Source organism: Dicentrarchus labrax, unplaced genomic scaffold (genome assembly GCF_905237075.1).
Source record: "Dicentrarchus labrax unplaced genomic scaffold, dlabrax2021, whole genome shotgun sequence".
Classification (NCBI taxonomy): Eukaryota; Metazoa; Chordata; class Actinopteri; family Moronidae; genus Dicentrarchus; species Dicentrarchus labrax.
The window spans coordinates 173,949-195,096 of NW_026136762.1; the positions used below are offsets into that span (position 1 = coordinate 173,949).

General features: G+C 42.0%; 1 protein-coding gene across 1 annotated transcript; it reads left to right on the forward strand.

Annotated features, from left to right (window-relative positions):
* The first annotated feature begins 3,027 nt into the window (after positions 1 to 3,027).
* qsox2 (quiescin Q6 sulfhydryl oxidase 2) lies at positions 3,028 to 19,062 on the forward strand. The gene is given in 13 exon segments (XM_051393719.1): positions 3,028 to 3,414; positions 6,451 to 6,551; positions 8,612 to 8,660; positions 8,895 to 9,000; positions 10,789 to 10,879; positions 11,005 to 11,150; positions 14,361 to 14,513; positions 14,603 to 14,732; positions 14,976 to 15,098; positions 15,189 to 15,339; positions 15,448 to 15,636; positions 16,384 to 16,658; positions 16,661 to 19,062. Coding segments are annotated over 13 exon segments (1,998 nt in total). The 5' UTR covers positions 3,028 to 3,179; the 3' UTR covers positions 16,910 to 19,062.
* Positions 19,063 to 21,148: the final 2,086 nt, after the last annotated feature.

Below are 21,148 nucleotides of genomic sequence, written 5' to 3' on the forward strand. Positions count from 1 at the left end.
CATCATCATCTCCATCATCATCATCATCACCATCATCTTCATCACCACCATCATCACCATCATCACCATCATCATCACCATCACCATCATCATCATCATCTTCATCATCACCATCATCATCTTCATCATCATCATCATCATCATCATCACCATCATCTTCATCACTCTGTTCTGGTTTCACTTCCTTTATAAGACTTAAACATCGCTGACTTCAGTTCTTTTAACCAACATGATGATGAAGATCACAGTCTTCCTCAGTGGTGCGTTTGAGGACTGTTTGCCACCACCCCTGAATAGGGAGATGTGAGTTTTTATGTTGTTTTTAGTGTCCTTGAACGCAACATCAGCACACAGCTACTGTGTGTGATCAATATATAAATCTATAAATATATCTATATATATAAATATATCTATATTATAATCTATAAATATATATAAATATAAATAATCTATAATGAATCCAATAATCAATAACAGAGTCTGTGCTGCCCTCCTGTGGCCATCTGACGTAATTACGGTCTGAGGCTCTATGATGTCACAGAAACTGTGTGATGTCATCAGTCACACTACCTATAATATTAACTGCTCCTTCACAATAAAAGCCCTCCAGCTCCTTCACAATAAAATTTTTGTTTTAACTGAGAGTGTTTACCTTCACGATGAGCGGATTGGTCAACATGGAGTCTCTGACCACGCCCACCCTGGGAGACGACATGTTCCCGCCGTCACTGCTGAGGAAGACTGCTGAGGAAGATGAAGACTGCTGAGGAAGACTGCTGAGGAAGATGAAGACTGCTGAGGAAGATGAAGACTGCTGAGGAAGACTGCTGAGGAAGATGAAGACTGCTGATGAAGATGAAGACTGCTGAGGAAGATGAAGACTGCTGAGGAAGATGAAGACTGCTGATGAAGAGCTCTCCTGCCTAAACTCTCTACTCTGGAGCTTTCAGTCGTATCACCTGTTCTTCATCTGCTCATCGGATGCAGTGAGGATGAAGATGATGATGAAGACCATGTGATACGACTGAAAGCTGGTAAGAGGACGTTGAGTTGTGACTGAAGTGAACCTGTCACTGACCTTTGACCTGTTGGTTTGTGGGTAATGGTGTTTGGAGCATATTGATTATATATTAAATATTTAATGTGACCATGAGGGTCGGTTAGAGCAGGAAGGACCACACAACAACAACAACAACAACAACAACAACAACGTTATGTCATCACAGGGGACTTGAACCACGTTTAGTCTATCTATCTATCAATCTGTCTATCTATCTATCAATCAATCAGTCTATCTATCAATCAGTCTATCTATCAATCAATCAATCAATCAGTCTATCTATCTGTCTATCTATCTATCTATCTATCTATCTATCTATCTATCTGTCTATCTATCTATCTATCAATCAATCAGTCTATCTATCAATCAGTCTATCAATCAGTCTATCAATCAGTCTATCTATCTGTCTATCTATCTATCTATCAATCAATCAATCAATCAATCTATTTATAAAGTGTTTCAGTTTACAGTGAGTTTTTCTTCTGGAACAGAATCTGCAGCAGCTTTTAAATAATATTACCAACAACAACAACAACAACAACAACAACAACAATAATGAATAATACGCAGTGACGTTATTGAGTCGTTAATATCCGGATAAAGCCGCAGGTAGAAACTCACCTGTGGTTTCTGTGTCCTCCGGTGTCGAGCTGATCCGTTGCTATGGAAACAGGACGCTGAACTTTGACGTTAAACTGCGGCAGGAAAACAACAGTTCGACCGGAAGTTTCAAAATAAAGGGCCATACGTCACTTCCGCCTGTTTGTTGAGTTCGTTGTTATTGGTGCGCTAATAAAGCTTTTACAGTCAAACAGAAACACTGACACACTCAGCCGGCAGGGGCAGTAGAGAGCACTGCTGCATTCACTGACCGTGGTTGCAGAAAGGATTCATTCCTGTACCGAAACAAAACGAATCAGTACTAAACAGGAAAATAAATATTATGTGGATCAATATATTTACGTATTTTCCCAATAATTTCCTTGAAGTTTCCTGGAAAACAGACAAATAAATAAAAAATGGAAACTAGAGACAGGTTTCTATTTATTTTTAATTAGTTGATTTTTAATTCCAGAGGAATTTCCTTAAAAGAAAAATTAAAACCAAATAGATGTTTATTGTTTGTACTGAATTGTTTGCTTCCAAATAATTAATCCAAGTGGACATAAACAAAATAAAACCCATTAAACCCGTCATGTGACTCTGTATACAGACAATATAATGTTTAATATCTCATTTAAAACCTTTAACTGTGGTGATCAGATAAAACGACCCTTTATTGATCCTCAGAGGTGAATTCAGGTGTTGCAATAATAAATAATCAAAATAGAAAACTATGAAAGATCAAAAACAATCAGATATATCTGAACACGCTGAGAGCTCCGAGGATCCTTGAACGCAGCACGGTGGTTACGTCAGACCACGCGTCAGCAACAGCTCAGTAAAGATCGTCTATTGAACACGTGATTTACTCTGTGGTTAAAACTGAGACTGACACTGAACTACACTGCACACAGGAATATTTCAGAGGAATATTTCCAACATGTGAAGAATGTTTCCTGGAAGTTTTACAGTAGTAGTAGGATAATAACATACAATAAAATATTAAATATATACAACAAAGTAGAATATGGTTGTGTACAATCCCCATTTGTTTGTTTGTTTGTTTGTTTGTTTGTTTTAACTGATTTGATGACATTACTGACACACTGTGTATATTATTATTGTTATATTATTATATATTATTAACTGCTGTGTTGTGTTAATGTTGTTATTATAAAAACATGTTTCACTAATAAAGCCTGTAGAATTAAAACGGGTGCCGTTACCATAGCAACCAGCACTGATCACTATGTGTGTGTATAAACTGACACAGATTATGTTCTGATGTTATAAATATAGATTTATTTAGTGTTCAGCTCGTTGTAGTTCTTTGGGTTCCGGTTCCGGTACCGGAGTGAGCCCTCTGTCGTCCCCGCCGATCTCTGCGGTAAACACACGTCGCCGTTAGCCGAGCAGCTGCTCTCATGTCTCCCCGGCTCCCGGTGCTGCTCCTCGGCTCGGACTCTCCGGCTCTCTGACAGCCCGCTCTCGGTGTGCCTCTCCCCGGACCGCAGCGATGCTCCGGTGCTGGTTGAAAGCCGCGGTCGTCCTCTGGCTCGTCCCCGGCTGTGTGGGGACCGCCGCCCGCCTGTACACGGAGGAGGACCCGCTGGTGATCCTGAGCAGCAGCAGCCTGAAGCCCACCGTCAGTAACTCGTCCTCGGCCTGGTTGGTCCAGTTCTACTCGTCCTGGTGTGGACACTGCATCCAGTACTCCAGCACCTGGAAGGCCCTGGCCCAGGACGTCAAAGGTACCGCAGCTAACACTCGCTTTGGTTCCTCTTTGTCAACAACAACACCAGACTCCATTCAAAATATGCTATTTATTTCATTCCCGGTTAATCGATAAAAAGACGATACATGTTAAAGTATCACTTGTTGTGTTTCCTGGTTCTGTTTCATCCTCTCTGTCATTCGGCTGCAATAAAATCCAGAAATCAACAGGTGATCCCGGTGAAATCCAGCGTGACTCCCGCAGCTGCTGCTAGGTTTAAGTTGCGGGAAGCGAGTGAAAAGTAGCAGATTTTTAAATGAAGTTCTGAGTGGTGGAGTGATTGCGTCCAATAATGTCTCTCTGGTTTAAAGCAGCTCATTGTAAACAGATTTATATTCTCTGAGTGTTCAGTAACAGAGGAAGCAGCTGGAGACAGATGTGTGTTATTAACAGACAGATGTGACTTCCGGTCCAGCACTGACTCTCACTGTGGGGAGTACCTGAAGCTCACATTATATATTATTATATATTATTATATATTATTATATATTATGTTCCTGTGACCCGTCACCGTCCCTCTGGGCAGCCCCACACACACACACACACACACACACACACACACACACACACACACACACACACACACACACACACATTAGCTCTTACAGGTAACCCAGGAAGGAGCTCATGTTTCCAGGCAACCGACAGGTGACACCTGAGTTCATTAAGCTGTTCCAGGAAGTCAAACGAGATTTTATTTGACCTCATTAAAATAACCAGCAGCCATCATTAGAGGCTCTTAGCATAGCTACCATTGAACCCTAGCAGGAAGCTAATTCAGTTTCTTTATGATCAATAATAAGATACAGATAATCGATTAATGGAGAAAATGATAAATAAATATATAAACTTATACAAAAAGTCAAAGACACACACACACACACACACACACACACACACACACACACAGTAACACACACACACACACACACACACAGTAACACACACACACACACACACAGTAACACACACACACACACACACAGTAACACACACACACAGTAACACACACACACAACACACACACACACACACACACACACACACACACACACACGAACACACACACACATACACAGTACACACACACACACACACACACACACACACACACACACACACACACACACACACACACACACAGTAACACACACACTGTGGGAATCAGTCTGCTGCCTCCAACCCTCTGGGGAATGATTCAACTGGAGACCAGCTGCCCCTCTAACACACACACACACATACACACTCTATATGTGGACCTGCTGTCGGAGTCAAAGGTCGTCTGAGAGACAAAGACCCTAAAACCCCCCGAATCCTGAGAGACAGACAGACAGACAGACAGACAGTGTTTCTTTTACTTCATTGTTTACTCTGTCTGTCTGTCTGTCTGTGCTGAAGGGTTTGAAGTCAGTGAGGCAAATCAACAACAATACCAATAATCAATAGTATCAATAGAGTTATTAATATCAACTGAAGACAACCAGCTGTTCCTTAATCAATACTAATAAACTTAATGAACATATTAAAATGTTTTCAATCAAATTTGTTATTGAATGTTTGAGATCAAGTTCAATTTTATTTGTATAGCACCAATTCATAACAGAAGTTATCTCAGGACACTTTTCAAATAGAGCAGGTCTAGACCGAACTCTTTAAAACATTATTTACAGAGACCCAACAGTACCACCATGAGCAAGACCTTGGAGACAAGGGCAAGGAAACACTGCCTGTTAAAAGGCAGAAACCTAGGACAGATCCTCCGGCTCTAGGTGGGTGGTCGTCTGTCTCGACCAGTTGGGGTGAGAGAGAGAGAGAGAGAGAGAGAGAGAGAGAGAGAGAGAGAGATCGAGCTCAGTGCACCATGGGAAATCCCCCGATAGTCTAGGCCTATAGCAGCATAACTAAGGGATGGTTCAGGACTCACCTGATCCAGCCCTAACTATAAGCTTTATCAAAGAGGAATGTCTTAAGCCTACTCTTGAATGTGGTGAGGGTGTCTGCCCCCCGAACCACAACTGGAAGCTGGTTCCACAGGAGAGGAGCTTGGTAACTGAAGGCTCTGGCTCCTGTTCTACTTTTAGGAGACTATAGGAACCACAAGTAGCCCAGCATTCAGAGAACGTAGTGTTCTAGTGGGGTAATAGGGTACTATGAGCTCTTTAAGATATGAAGGGGCCTGACCATGAAGAGCTTTATAGGTGAGGAGGAGGATTTTAAATTCAATTCTAAATTTTATAGGGAGCCAATGCAGAGAAGCTAGTACAGGAGAGATGTGATCTCTTTTTCTAGTTCCTGTCAGTACTCGTGCTGCAGCGTTCTGAATTAATTGGAGCGTTTTAATGGACTTATTGGGGCAACCTGATAATAAAGAGTTGCAGTAATCCAGCCTTGAAGTAACAAATGCATGGATTAGTTTTTCTGCATCTGTCTGTGATAGTATGTGTCTAATTTTTTCTAATATTACGTAAATGAAAGAAGGCGGTCCTAGAGGTTTGCTTTATGTGGGAGTTAAATGACAAATCCTGATCAAAGATAACTCCAAGATTTCTGACAGTGGTGCTAGAGGCCAAGGTAATGCCATCTAGAGTAACTATATCTTTAGACAGTGAGTCTCTAAGGTTTTTGGGGCCAAGTACAAGAATTTCGTTTTTTTCTGAGTTTAACATCAGAAAATTGCAGGTCATCCAGGATTTTATGTCCTTAAGACATGTTTGTAATTTAGATAATTGATTAATTTCATCAGGCTTGATTGATAGATATAACTGCGTATCATCTGCATAACAGTTTAAGTTAATGGAGTGATTCCTAATAATGTTGCCTAAAGGGAGCATAAAGTAAATAGTATTGGTCCAAGTACAGAACCTTGTGGAACTCCATGACTAACTGTGGTATTTATTGAAGATTCATCGTTAACATGTACAAACTGAGACATTATACATCAGATTGTTTATCAAAAGGTTTTATTAATGTCTGTCTGTCTCTCTGTTTGTCTCTCCCCCTGTCTGTCTCTCAGACTGGCAGCAGGCTGTCTCTGTAGCAGTGTTGGATTGCGCTCAGGAGGAAAACTTTGACGTCTGTAAAGAGTTCAGCATCAAGTTCTACCCAACGTTCAAAGTACGTCTCCACACTTTATATAGTTTATATATATATATATATATATAATGATATAATATATATAGTTGTATATACTATAGATATACAGTCAGGGCTCCAGAGTGCGACCAACATTTTTAAGAGTGCGACTAATAATTTTTCTAGGTCGCACTGGTGCACCTGACGCTGCCCGGGTGAAAACATACATTTATTTCGCAAGCGCATCATCTCTCTGTGTTCTCCTGTGAGCGAACTCACACACTCATGGTAAGATCATATCGTGTTCTAAACCAATAAGAGACAGAGCTCGGGCGGGTCTTTGCCTCTGATTGGCTGTGGTCCTGTTCACCGCGCTAAGTTGCGTGTGTTTAAAAATTGCCGAGCCCCGGTCCTTCGGCGACAGCATCAGATTCGGAACCAGAGGAGGAGACAACCGAGTCTGGGATAGAGCCCGGCTCCGAGACCCAAATTAAAAAGGTCAAAATATATTCCTTCAGACAGGACTGGCTGAAACAAGTTCCCTGGCTGAGGTTCAACAAAGGACGTAACGTAATGCACTGCGTGTACTATCAGGAGTGCTGTCAGAATATGGATGGAAATAGTGCATTCGTGAGCGGGTCAACAACGTTTCGTATCGAACTTTAATTTGGAAATGTTTTATTTTGCTTAGTGTTTTAGTTTGAAATTTAGTTTCAATTTCAGCTCAGTGAAGCACTTTAAACACTTTATTTTTCTTTTTATATATAATTGTGCTTCAAATAAAGACAAGCATTTCTCTACACCTTATCCTTGTTTAAAAATGTGGGTGCACCTACATTTTGTGCTGGTGCATCTAACTTTTTTTTTTTAGGTGCACCAGCACAAAATGTAGGTGCACCAAATTTTTAATTGCGTCGCCTTTAACGTCACCTTTTTATCGCTCTCCATAACTTTCATATAATGTGAATGATGCATGGTGCAACCAATGCAAAAAGTTAGTCTGGAGCCCTGACAGTATATCCAAGTATGTATATATTGAGTCAGCAATTTGTTGGAAACTGAATTTAAAGTCAAACAGGTTGATTATCAGCTGATCAGTTTAATATTATCGCCTTAAAAAGTTAAAATCTCTTCAGAAATCTTTAATGTAATTGTCTCTCAGACATTCTGTCATTAACCCCTGATGGTAAAGTCTCTGAACGTAGCAGGATTGTTACACGTGAAGGCCTCTCACAACTCGCCATCGCTGCCGAGGTTGGAAGCAGTAAGACGTCATTTCATATTTCTTAAAAGGTTCTGAAGGTTACGGGACAAAAAAGTTAAGTGGATCCAAAACAATTTCACCTGCTATGAGCCGCAGGATCCAACAGGCTTTCTGTGAAGACACAGACCGATCCTCGACCCAAACTAAGGCCCTTACTGATGCTGACTGCAGCCCGATAACCATCAGACAGCGTCTGAAGAACATCTTCAAAGGCCACGCCTCCTCCCACGCCACACACGAGACATTGAAAGAGTTTTATTGTCTGATGAGAGAATTTTTAGACCTCTCTTTATTGATCCCTTTGGGATGACTCCCTCAAGGAAATTGAATTTCCAGCAGCTTACAAAACACTTGTATAGAAAATAAAAGAGGTATAAAAAAATACAATATAAGATAAACAATAAACTCTTAGCTAAATATAGAAAGTAGAGTTTAGTTCTGTTTTTAGGTTTTTTAAGGTGATAAACAGCCTGTTTGACTTTAAATTCAGTTTCCAATAAACTGTCGATTCGATTTCATTTTTTGTCTCTTGCTGTTTCTTCTTTTTGCATTTTGAAGCTTTTCTTATATATTATACATATATATATATATATATATATATATATATATATATATATAATATATTATATATTATATATATATATATATATTATATATTATATATATATAATATATATATATATAATATATTATATATTATATATATATATTATATATATATATATATATATACTAGAGAGAGGTATAGTTCACTATATAGTTGTACTGTGTATTAATGTGTATCAGAGTTAAAGTGTAACATTATTTTTATTATTGTTATTATTATTATTGTCTTTAGTATTTTAGAGCTCACAGTCCAGAGACAGACAGAGGGACGACCTACAGAGGTGAGACACACTCACACTACCTGTCTCACACTGCCTGTCTCACATTACCTGTCTCACACTGCCTGTCATGACAAATTATACTGTCTGTTTTTGTCACTGTCTGTCTGTCTCTGTAACCGTCTCTCTGTCTCTGTAACCGTCTGTCTGTCTCTGTAACCGTCTGTCCGTCTCTGTAACCGTCTGTCTATCTCTGTAACTGTCTGTCTGCCTCTGTAACTGTCTGTCTATCTCCAGGTGCAGACAGGGAGATCCAGTCAGTGAGACAGTTGATGGTGAACATCCTGCAGAACCACACCAAGCTGGACTGGCCTGATCACTGTCCTCCACTGGAACCACACAGGTACCAGAACCAATCAGAACCAATCAGAACCAATCAGAACCAATCAGAACCAGACAGAACCAACCAGAACCAACCAGAACCCATCAGAACCCATCAGAACCAATCAGAACCAATCAGAACCAGTTAGAACCAGTTAGAACCAATCAGAACCAATCAGAACCAGTCAGAACCAGTTAGAACCAATCAGAACCAGTTAGAACCAATCAGAACCAGACAGCTCCTCAGAACATACTGTGAGCTGCTGAGGTTCTCACATACTGATTAAGCGATTAGTTGATTAATCAGCAGCTCCTTTATAAACAGTCAATGATTCCCATTGAAATCAATGAAAAACACAAACAGGGACTTTAAGTATCAATCAATCAATCAATCAGTTATTTCTCAATAAAAATACCAAACACACAACAAGCACTTTGCTGTCATATTACACACTTTTGAAGATTAAATATATTTAGAGAATTATTGATTATAAGACTGAAACCTCTGAATCAATAGTCTGATACAGTTTCTCCTTATTGAAGTGTTATTGATCGCTGATCGTACCGCTGTTTCCTCAATGCATCAATAAGACCTACAGAGGAACTCTGGGATCAGTTACCTGAGTTCAGCTTTATTTATATTTAGGGACCAAGCCAGCGACCGCTGGAAGTCCCTATTGTTTTTGCTCGATTTCTTACGTATTATTATTTTTAGGCCACTTCGACTGCGTTTTCCCCCCCTGAACATATACGAAAACTCAATTTTATTTGGCAGAGTTGTCAGGCCTGGTGAAAAATGTTATATTCTATTTGTCACTTTCAGGTCGGCCACTAGTTGGCGCCATTATCATAAAAAGTGCGTTTAGGCTAATAACTTCTCCATAGTTTGTTGCACATTCATAAACCTTATATCCACGCGTTCGGTGAATAAAGCTGAATCTCTCCATATAGGCCCCGCCCACTTCCGCCTATAATTTTTTTCCGTTAGAGCGCAAAATGTCCTTAAACTACTCTTTTGTGGTCCCCCTGCACGCTTTGTCCGATTCGTATGACATTTTTCACCTAGCACCTGGGGACCGCCATGGCAAAAAAATTAATTCGAACATTTTTGAAATTTTAACACTTCCTGTAGATTTTTCGTCAAAAAGGAAGAGGACCATTTCTCAACATTGGTATGCCGATTGACACCAAACTTGGGTCCATAGTTCCTCATGTCTTCCTTAGGCACCGTACACAATTTCAGGCCATCACCACTAGGTGGCGCTCTTTAAAATGAAGAAGTTTATATCTCTGCAACGGCACGTGTGATTAGAATGAAACTTGGTAGGATGCTTCACTGTAAATCACTGTGCGGAGACCGTAATAGTTATGAATATGAAATTCACAGGTCACGTGCAGAGTGGTGCCTGGAGCTCACATACCAAAACCCATACCCATGGACCCATACCCGAAACCCCACAGGAAGTCGGCCATTTTGAAACTTGACATGTTTCATAACAGTCCGGCCCTGAACACGTCTACATGATAATATTCAGATGTAGTGAGTGCGCCACCTACTGGCAACAGGAAGTAAGCGCTGCATGGCAATTCTGTGCTGTTTTACGTAAAATGTTCATGTTGTTGTCCGCACGTGTTACAACGGCATGTGATGCGGCTGCAGCACGCCCTGAGTTGCGTGGAGTGCGAGGTCCCGCCCAACGCTGCTTGCAGCTTTAATTATTAATTATTATTGCTTAAACAGATTGATCAATAATGACCGCCTTTCTGTCTGTCTGTCTGTCTGTGTGTCTGTCCGTCTGTCTGTCTGTAGCTCTGTGGAGCTGCTCCCTCTGTTGGGTCAAAGATCAGATCACTACACCGCCATCATCGTAGAGGAACCAGACTCCTACGTAGGACGAGAGGTAGGACGGAGATACAGACTGAAGAAGTTCAACTGGGACTGAAAAGCAGATCCTCTAACTGCCTGCCTGTCTGCCTGCCTGTCTGTCTGTCTGTCTGTCTGTCTGTCTGTCTGTCTGTCTGTCAGGTGATCCTGGACCTGCTGCAGTACTCCGGTGTGGAGGTGAAGAGAGCTCTGAGCTCTGATCTCCCCCTGCTGGACGCTCTGAAGATCACAACCTTCCCCTCCGTCTACCTGCTGCACCCGAACGCATCACACACACACCTGCACGTGTGAGTGAACACACACACACACACACACACACACACACACACACACAGAAACAATGACATAATCCAGATAATATCATTAATTAATATTAGGGCTGTCAAATGATTAAACATTTTAATCTAATTTATCACAAGGTTTCTTGAATTAATTTCGATTAATCACAATCCTAAATATGACTGAAAAATTCACATTTTCTGTGTACTGTTCTCAGAACAGAAAGATAAATGACAAGGAGCGGATATTCAATTCAATTCAATTTTATTTGTATAGCGCCGATTCATAACAGAAGTTATCTCAGGACACTTTTCAAATAGAGAGAGAGAGAGACTCAGTACCACCATGAGCAAGACCTTGGAGACAAGGGCAAGGAAAAACTGCCTGTTAAAAGGCAGAAACCTAGGACAGATCCTCCGGCTCTAGGTGGGTGGTCGTCTGTCTCGACCAGTTGGGGTGAGAGAGAGAGAGAGAGAGACAGACAGACAGACAGACAGGTGCACAGCAACAACAGTAGCAACAACTACACTAATAGTAGTGACTGATGATGATGAACATGACAACAGCAACAACAACTAACCCTAACCGTAGCAATAATAATACTTATAATAATAATAACACTAATATCAGTGATATTGGCAATGGCAGTCAAGCAGGACCATGGCAGGAGGCTCCACCAGGATCCATGAGAACCTGCGAGAAAGTACAAGAACTCCGGGGAAGAAGTGAAGTTAGTAACATGCATTAATGGAACATGAATGAGTGCAGAAAGAGAGAGGAAGAGAGGAGCTCAGTGCACCATGGGAAATCCCCCGATATACTAGGCCTATAGCAGCATAACTAAGGGATGGTTCAGGACTCACCTGATCCAGCCCTAACTATAAGCTTTATCAAAGAGGAATGTCTTAAGCCTACTCTTGAATGTGGTGAGGGTGTCTGCCTCCAGAACCACAACTGGAAGCTGGTTCCACAGGAGAGGAGCTTGGTAACTGAAGGCTCTGGCTCCTGTTCTACTTTTAGAGACTATAGGAACCACAAGTAGCCCAGCATTCAGAGAACGTAGTGTTCTAGTGGGGTAATAGAGTACTATGAGCTCTTTAAGATATGAAGGGGCCTGACCATGAAGAGCTTTATAGGTGAGGAGGAGGATTTTAAATTCTATTCTACATTTTACAGGGAGCCAATGCAGAGAAGCTAGTACAGGAGAGATGTGATCTCTTTTTCTAGTTCCTGTCAGTACTCGTGCTGCAGCGTTCTGAATTAATTGGAGCGTTTTAATGGACTTATTGGGGCAACCTGATAATAAAGAGTTGCAGTAATCCAGCCTTGAAGTAACAAATGCATGGATTAGTTTTTCTGCATCTGTCTGTGATAGGATGTGTCTAATTTTTTAATATTACCTAAATGAAAGAAGGCGGTCCTAGAGGTCTGCTTTATGTGGGAGTTAAAAGACAAATCCTGATCAAAGATAACTCCAAGATTCCTGACAGTGGTGCTAGAGGCCAAGGTAATGCCATCTAGAGTAACTATATCTTTAGACAGTGAGTCTCTAAGGTTTTTGGGGCCAAGAACAAGAATTTCATTTTTTTCTGAGTTTAACATCAGAAAATTGCAGGTCATCCAGGATTTTATGTCCTTAAGACATGTTTGTAATTTAGATAATTGATTAATTTCATCGGGCTTGATCGATAGATATAACTGCGTATCATCTGCATAACAGTGAAAGTTAATGGAGTGATTCCTAATATTGTTGCCTAAAGGGAGCATATATAAAGTAAATAGTATTGGTCCAAGTACAGAACCTTGTGGAACGCCATGACTAACTGTAGTATTTATTGAAGATTCATCGTTAACATGTACAAACGGCGAACGATCTGATAAATATGACTTAAACCAGCTTAGTACGGTTCCTTTAATGCCAATTTGATGCTCCAGTCTCTGTAAAAGAATATCATGGTCAATGGTGTCAAATGCAGCACTAAGATCTAATAATACAAGTACAGAGACAAGTCCATTGTCAGAAGTAATCAGAAGGTCATTATTAACTTTAACCAGAGCTGTCTCTGTGCTATGATGAACTCTAAATCCTAACTGAAAATCCTCAAATAAACTATTGTTATGTAGAAAGTCACACAACTCTTTGGCGACTACTTTCTCCAGAATCTTAGAGAGGAAGGGGAGGTTAGAGATCGGTCTATATTACATTTGTTTTTTATTAATGACAAATCCAAAAAAATAATTTAATTCTAAACAATTTTGGCAAGTTAGCCATTGCTCTCTTTTTTTAGCAAATACAGGATAGGTGAATGGAATGTTTTTCTTTTTGAACAAACAACTCCACTTTCACACAATTACATGTGGCCCTTTTACCTTTTATTTATTCATCTTTTAGCCAGTTGCTAAGGCAAACTAACATTTTCTGAATGTAAAGCGGACCGTTTCTTCTGAACAATATGGCCTGCGACTGAGAAGAGTCGTTCGCATGGAACCGTGGATACAGGAGTCACTAGATATTTGCGGGCAAGCAGGGAGACTCTTGGCCAAAACAAAATGAACTGATGTCCTGACCTACCTCATAGCATATCATATTATATTATATTGTCTCCTTGGCCTGTGCAATATACCTGTCCAATTTACAATGCTTTCAGTTTCCCTTTTATATAGGATTTTATGCACTTTCTTTTTATCTCTAGAGTATATGTTTTATAGATTTATGTGTCTTTCTGTGTGTCTTTTTAACTTTACTTGACTCTCTGAACAAACAACCGCACAAGAGTTCTTATGTGTGCAAGCACAAACGGCAAATAAAGTTCTTGAATCTTGAATCTTGAATCTTGAGCTTGTCATGTGCTCCTGAAGGAGCAGCCCACCACTGCATGGGGCAGTCCTCCATACTTATGCTTGGCTCTGCTCCGTACCTGTGTATGTCTCTGTCAGGTTGCATCTCTTCATCTGACTCTGAATCTGTCGCTCGTGTCAGCCATGCTGTTTACGCGACAAGGAATGAACGCTGCGGGGTTGAATTGTGGGTAAAACAAGGCGGGAATGCGTTAAAAAAATTAGCGCTGTTAATTCCAGAAATTAATCATCACGCGTTAACACATTAATTTTGACAGCCCTAATTAATATAAATGTATTTATTGATTAGAATACAAACTGTTTGTATGGTACAAATAAAATTAATCAATAAATATGTAAATACTATTTTTCTTCTTCAGGGAGAAGAAGTTGCGTTTCTTCTTCTCCTCCCTGTTGAGGACGCTGCCGGGAGTCCAGCGCCGGTCCAAGTCCATCAGCAGCAGTTCCAGTGGAGGACAGACGGGGGCGCTGCCAGACCGCCAGAGCACAGAGCCCTGGAGGGACTTCCACAGGTGAGGGAGGCGGGATCAGATCGGCTCGTAGACCGGCTCGTAGACCGGCTCGTTGACCCGTCAGTAAACCAGGTCGTGTCTCTCTGCAGGTGGAAGGTGTACACAGCTGATCTGGAGTCGGCCCTGCACTACCTGCTGAGGGTCGAGCTGGCTACCCATAATACCCTGGAGGGGGAGGAGCTGAAGATCTTTAAGGACTTTGTCACTTTGGTTGCCAAGGTAACGACAGTACTGTAGTGACCACGTTAGAGTCCGTGTGTCTCTGGTTCTGTCTGCCTCTGGTTCCAGCTGTATACAGCTACTATAAAGCCTGCAGAGGTCACATAGTGTTTATAATGAATTCTAATGCAAAATGGCCGATATGAGGAATAAAGAACTTCCTGCTCGATTCACTTAGTCTCTCTACCTGTCTCTCTGTCTCTCTACCTGTCTCTCTGTCTCTCTACCTGTCTGTCTGTGCAGCTGTATCCAGGTGGGGGCTCCGTGGTGAAGCTGATGGAGACTCTCTCTGATTGGCTGCTTAGTCTGCCGCTGCAGCGAATCCCCTACCAGGCAGTCCTGGACCTGGTGGACAACAAGATGAGGGTGAGACACACACACACACACACACACACACACACACACACATACACACACACACACACAGCAGTAGCTGACTTCCTGTTTCCTGTCCAGATCTCAGGTGTGTTCCTGGGGGCGGAGCTTCGCTGGGTTGGTTGCCAGGGGAGCAGGACGGGGCTTCGAGGTTACCCATGTTCCCTCTGGACTCTGTTCCACGTCCTCACCGTCCAACATGATGCCACACCAACCGCACTGGAAAACACAGGTACACACACACACACACACACACACACACACACACACACACACACACTTCCTGGACCACCTGAGACCAGCAGACTGAAGGTCTACCTGTGTGTGATGTCTCGTGCAGGTCTGGAGGGCGAGGCCGCCCCGGTGCTGCAGGTGATGCGTCGGTACATCAGGACGTTCTTCGGCTGCGAGCAGTGTGGCCGACACTTCGAACAGGCGGCGTCCGCCACTCTGGACCGAGTCCAGAACCGAGAGGACCAGATCCTGTGGCTGTGGAACCAACACAACAGGGTCAACTACAGACTGGCTGGTACACACACACACACACACACACACACACACACACACACACACACACACACACACACACACACACACACACACACACACACACACACACACACACACACACACACACACACACACACACACACACACAGACACACACACACACACACACAGACACACACACACACACAACACACACACACACACACACACACAGACACACACACACACACACACACACACAGACACACACACACACACACACACACACACACACACACACACACACACACACACACACACACACACACACACACACACACACACACACACACACACACACACAGACACACACACACACACACACACACACACACACACACACACACACACACACAGACACACACACAGACACACACACACACACACACACACACACACACACACAGACACACACACACACACACACACACACACACACACACACACACACACACACACACACACACACACACACACACACACACACACACACACACACACACACACACACACACACACACACACACACACACACACACACACACACACACACACACACACACACACACACACACACACACAGCTGTTAGCTGTTAAAATGGTTGTTTTCTGAATAGAGTTTGGTTGATCAGGGCTATGCTAACTTAGCTCATAGTAAAGTAAATGTATATCACCTCCTCCCTGTTCCTCCTCCCTGTTCCTCCCCCTCCTCTCCTTCTTCCCCCAGGCTCCCTGAGTGATGACCCACTCTTCCCTAAAGCTCCGTGGCCGAGCCCCTCCCTCTGCTCCTCCTGCCACGAGGAGAAAAACGGCGTCCACGTCTGGAACCAAGACAACGTCCTCCACTTCCTGCGACAACACTACGGAGCCTCCAACCTGTCCCCCAAATACTCCCTGACTCCCCCACGACTCCCTCCTCCTGATCCTGATCTCGTCCCTGTGCAGACCAGCCGGCCTCAAGAGGAGCAACGAGGAGGAGGAGGAGAAGAGAGGAAGGAGCCGGAGAAGAAAGCTCAACCCGGACTCCAGGTTCTGAGGGGGAGGAGAGGGAGGAGAGGGAGGAGGCTGTGGGTCTGGGGGGAGGAGGTGGGGGAGGAGGGGTTTGGATTCTGGGTCTGGGCTTTAACAGCGTGGACATGAGTCTCTGTGTGGTCCTGTACGTCTGCTCCTGCCTCTTCCTCATGCTCCTCTTCTTCTTCTTCAAAGTCCGATCCAGGAGGTGGAAACTGCGACACTCCCGTCTCCACGTCTGACCCGGTTCTACCCGGTTCAACCCGGTTCTACCCGGACCAGACCGGTTTATAAAGGACCAGACCGGTTTGTCCCTCTGGTTCTGAGTTGTAGGAGGTTAAAGGTTAAAGGTGCCCACTAACAGCACCAGGACCTGGACCTTACTACTCTCCGTCTCATTTACATTTTGGATTTTAGTGGCTCAGATGTGGAACCTGGTCTGGATTTGTTGTATTTAAAGAACTGGTTTTAAACCTGGACCGGACTCTGAGATCTGCATTTATTTATTTTTACTAAAACTGGATCCTGGAACCAACCTGCTGGTCTGGACCAGGTGCACTGGACCAGGTGCACTGGGTCAGACTGGTTCTGCTGTGTTCACTTTGTGCCAAATGTTTGACCTGCTGACAGACTCACCTGTCCTCGCAGGGCCCGCCTCCTCCGTGTGTGTGTGTGTGTGTGTGTGTGTGTGTGTGTGTGTGTGTGTGTGTGTGTGTGTGTGTGTATCTCAACTGTGAAACCCCATCCTCATGAATGGATCTCTACACACTGATTGATTGATTGGGTGGTTGATTGATTGATTGATTGGGTGGTTGATTGGTTGGTTGATTGATTGAAGGTATTATTGATCCGTGTGTCTTGGCGCCCCCCTGTGGCGACTGCAGACACAAACTGTAACAGAGTCTGACCACATAAAAGTTTAGATTTTTACAAATATATTAATGATTGATTAATGATTGATTAATGGTTGTTGTAGATTTTTGTTTTTGCTTTATTTTTCTATAAAAAACTCTAATTCTGGATTTCAGAGTCACAAACTGAAATCAATATTGGGGCATTTAAAATAGCTGATAACAGATCAGCTGATACACAACGATCACTTTGGTTATTATTGATCGAATATGTGAGAAGACATTTTACTGTGTAAAAAGAAACGATAAACTCTGAGCAGCAGCAGTTTGTTACATTTAAACCTTTCAGCCTTGAATTCATTATTATTGATTTCAAACCTCTCCAGGTTTTCCAGGTCTTTCAGACTCTGTTAAAGTTTGTTCAGGAGCAAAAGTGTAAAGTATTAAAAGTGTTTTTTTATTATCAGGAGTCACTCTGTGATGTCACGTGTTACACGTGCTGATGGTGTGATGTCATAGTGATGTTTTCAAGGAGCGTGAAATTAAATGTTTTTTATTTTAAACAGATGAATGTGACGTCTTTAAGGTTTATTTTAACATTTTGAATGAAAAATCTGTTTTTCTTTGGAGGACAACCCAGAAATAAAATAAAAAAATTATTATTTTACTGCTGCTGAGTTTAATTAGACTGCAAATAAAGAGAAACCGTTAAAATAAATTTAATTAATTGAATTATTTTCCTACATTGTGAATAACACATTTAATTCTGTCCACATGAATTACAAGTTTGTATTTTTTTCAACATTAAAAGTAATAAAACTGCTTAAATGCAAAAAGAAAACAATAAAAGTCAAAATGGAATTAAACTTTAAACCTTAAAATGTTTCACAGAAACTGAAAACACAAGAAAGAAGCATTTAAGATTTTACATTTTGATTATAAGTTGTTCTTTCTTCAGGAGTCATTTTATTTTTAATTATTTACTTGTTAAATCAAAATTTCAGCCGTTTTTTGTTTAAATTTTCTGTTTGATTTTATAAATTTTATCAATTACTAATTTTGGCCTTTTCTTCCTTTTTAAGGTTACACAAATTTTTATTTTAAAGTATTTTCATGTCTTTATATGATAATGACAGCTGAAGACAGAGAGAGGGGATGATACGCAGCAAGGGGCCACAGGTCAGGTTCGAACCCTGGGCCGCTGCAGCATGGACTCAGCCTCGGTACGTGGGATGCCAGCTCTACCCACTGAGCTAACCGGGTGCCCAATGTTACACATCTTTAATCTATTTATTTTTCTGGCTAAAATGATCCCCTGTACTTCTGTGAACAGCCTGTACCTTCAGGTAAACTCTGTGGTGTTGATTCTTTATCAGCACTTTGTGTTTGTGAGTTCGACAGTGATGGAGTGAAGAGTCAGGAGGATGTTTTATCTGCTGGTCCCTGAACGCACCGTCCCTCCTCACTGCTGTTTGTACTTTCTGATGATGTTTTAATGAGATGTAAATAATCCGTCTGAATAAATCCTGGTGCTGCAGCTCTCACTGACTAGTCTTTACTGCAGGTTGCTGGTTGAAGATGAGCAACGCTGCCCCGAACCACTGAGCAAGCCAGCAGCTTCAGATCTGAAACCACCTCTATCAGTCTGACCTTTGACCTTGTCAGGTTGGTCCAGACTTCATGCCATAAAAGGAAGAAATAAAAGTTTTGGGAATTGGACTGATGTGTCCCTGTGCTGTGATTTATTAGCGCTAGCAGTTTAGCTCTGGATGCTAATGTTGCTCAGTCAGTCACAAAGACAAAGCTAACATCCTGAGGGGTACTGCACAAAAGTAGGATAAAGAAATCCAGGATAATTGAGCAAGCGCAGTTTGACCTAGCCTGCTCGGTGCATCCTGGTTTAATCGGTTGCACGTTTGCTGAGCCAGGATTAAAAGGTGCGGCTATGTTAAGCCAGGTGTAGATAGTCGGGATAAGTGCGTGTTCACGGCATACTGAAATAGACCTCGCGATCGCTCACAGAATCACCGATGGGAACATGGATAAGAGTCGCTGAACAACAGCTCCTGATGGAGTTCTATGAAGAGGTGGAAGATAGAAGAAACAAAGGCAATACCAATGCCATAATTAAAGAAAGAGAGAAAGCCTGGCAGACAATAGCGGACCGGCTTAATGCTTAAGTAGTCCAAAACTGTACAATGAATAAACAGTGCTCCACTGGAACTGTCATCATTAGGCTCCAATTAAAGGACTAAAGGAGTTACTTTAAGTCCACTAATCAACTGTTGTACACTTTGCTTTAAATGTGGCAAGTAGAGGTTCATGTTACTTAAATGTAGAGTATGATTAAGTGCAAACAATTATCCACAATGTGTGTCATTTAATCTATTTTTATCTATTTTATCTTTCTATCCTTCATAAAGAACCAACTTGTCTGGCCATAAAAGGACCTGGAAGCAAGTTAAAGTTAAATACAAGAACATTTTGCAGGCTGGTCAGTGACTCTAAAGTAGATAACAGTGAACAAATGAGGTGAATAGATTAGGTGTCTGCTGACATGTTGAATGTCTGTATGATTGTAGCAGTTTAAAAAAAGCCCATAGAACTGGCACAGGGGGCGGCCCACCAAGCCAGGATATGACCCCAGCGGAGGAGCTGGCACTCCATTTAAATAAAGGGAGGCCAGTGATGGAGGGAATCCATGGAGGGACAGTAACAGACTGTCCCAGCCACAGAAACTGTCTGCTTCATACAAGGTACATATTGCAGTGCTACTGCACATGGAACACAATCAAATAAATATATTATACTGTCTGACTTTAGATTTCCTTGCAGTGTCTGGGAACACGCTTACACTTTTGGAGCCACCAGAAGATGATCCGGTTAGTACATTGTATTGAAATCACAGGCTTGGTATGTCCTGTGAAATCTTAATTCAAGTTCTCATACATGTATGTATATGGCAGGGGGAAGGCACATCTGCAGCTGCAGAATGCACTTCTGCAGATGAGGAGACTGTGTCACTGGACTCCAGAAGGCTTGAGGTATGTCAATTTTATGGAAATATCCTGCTTGTCCATAAAGGATATGAAGTCAGTGATGTGGTGCTAATAGAAAATATGTGTAACAGGACACAGATGATGCAGTCTCCTAAGTAGCCTGGTAACATTGTGAGTATTGGCCAAAGTAAATCTATATTATGCACAAATCCTGCTTTGCTTATTTGACATTTCTTTTATAGACTTCACAAACTGTCAGAAGGCTTTATGCGAAGCACCTGGAGAGACAGATAGAGCTGGCAGACGTTAAAATAAAACTGAAGAAGAGAAAGCTCCAAGAAATGGAGCTGGATCTTGAAATTAAACGCCGGACACTCAGGAAACTGGACCTGGAAATCCAGAAACTAGAAAGAGAAGTGAGTATTTCAGTGCACACAGTAACCATAACTGCAATACAGTGTTTTAATCTTTGTTGGTTTTGTTCTCTCTATTCCAGGATCCAAGCAACCAAGGCAAATGAGGGCTGCCAAATAAAAATTCAACTAGAAAACATTGTGGTGTCCTCCCTTTTTCATGAATGTGAAGTAGAATTTAAAAGAACCACCAATGCTAAAGAGGCTAAATCCAAAAA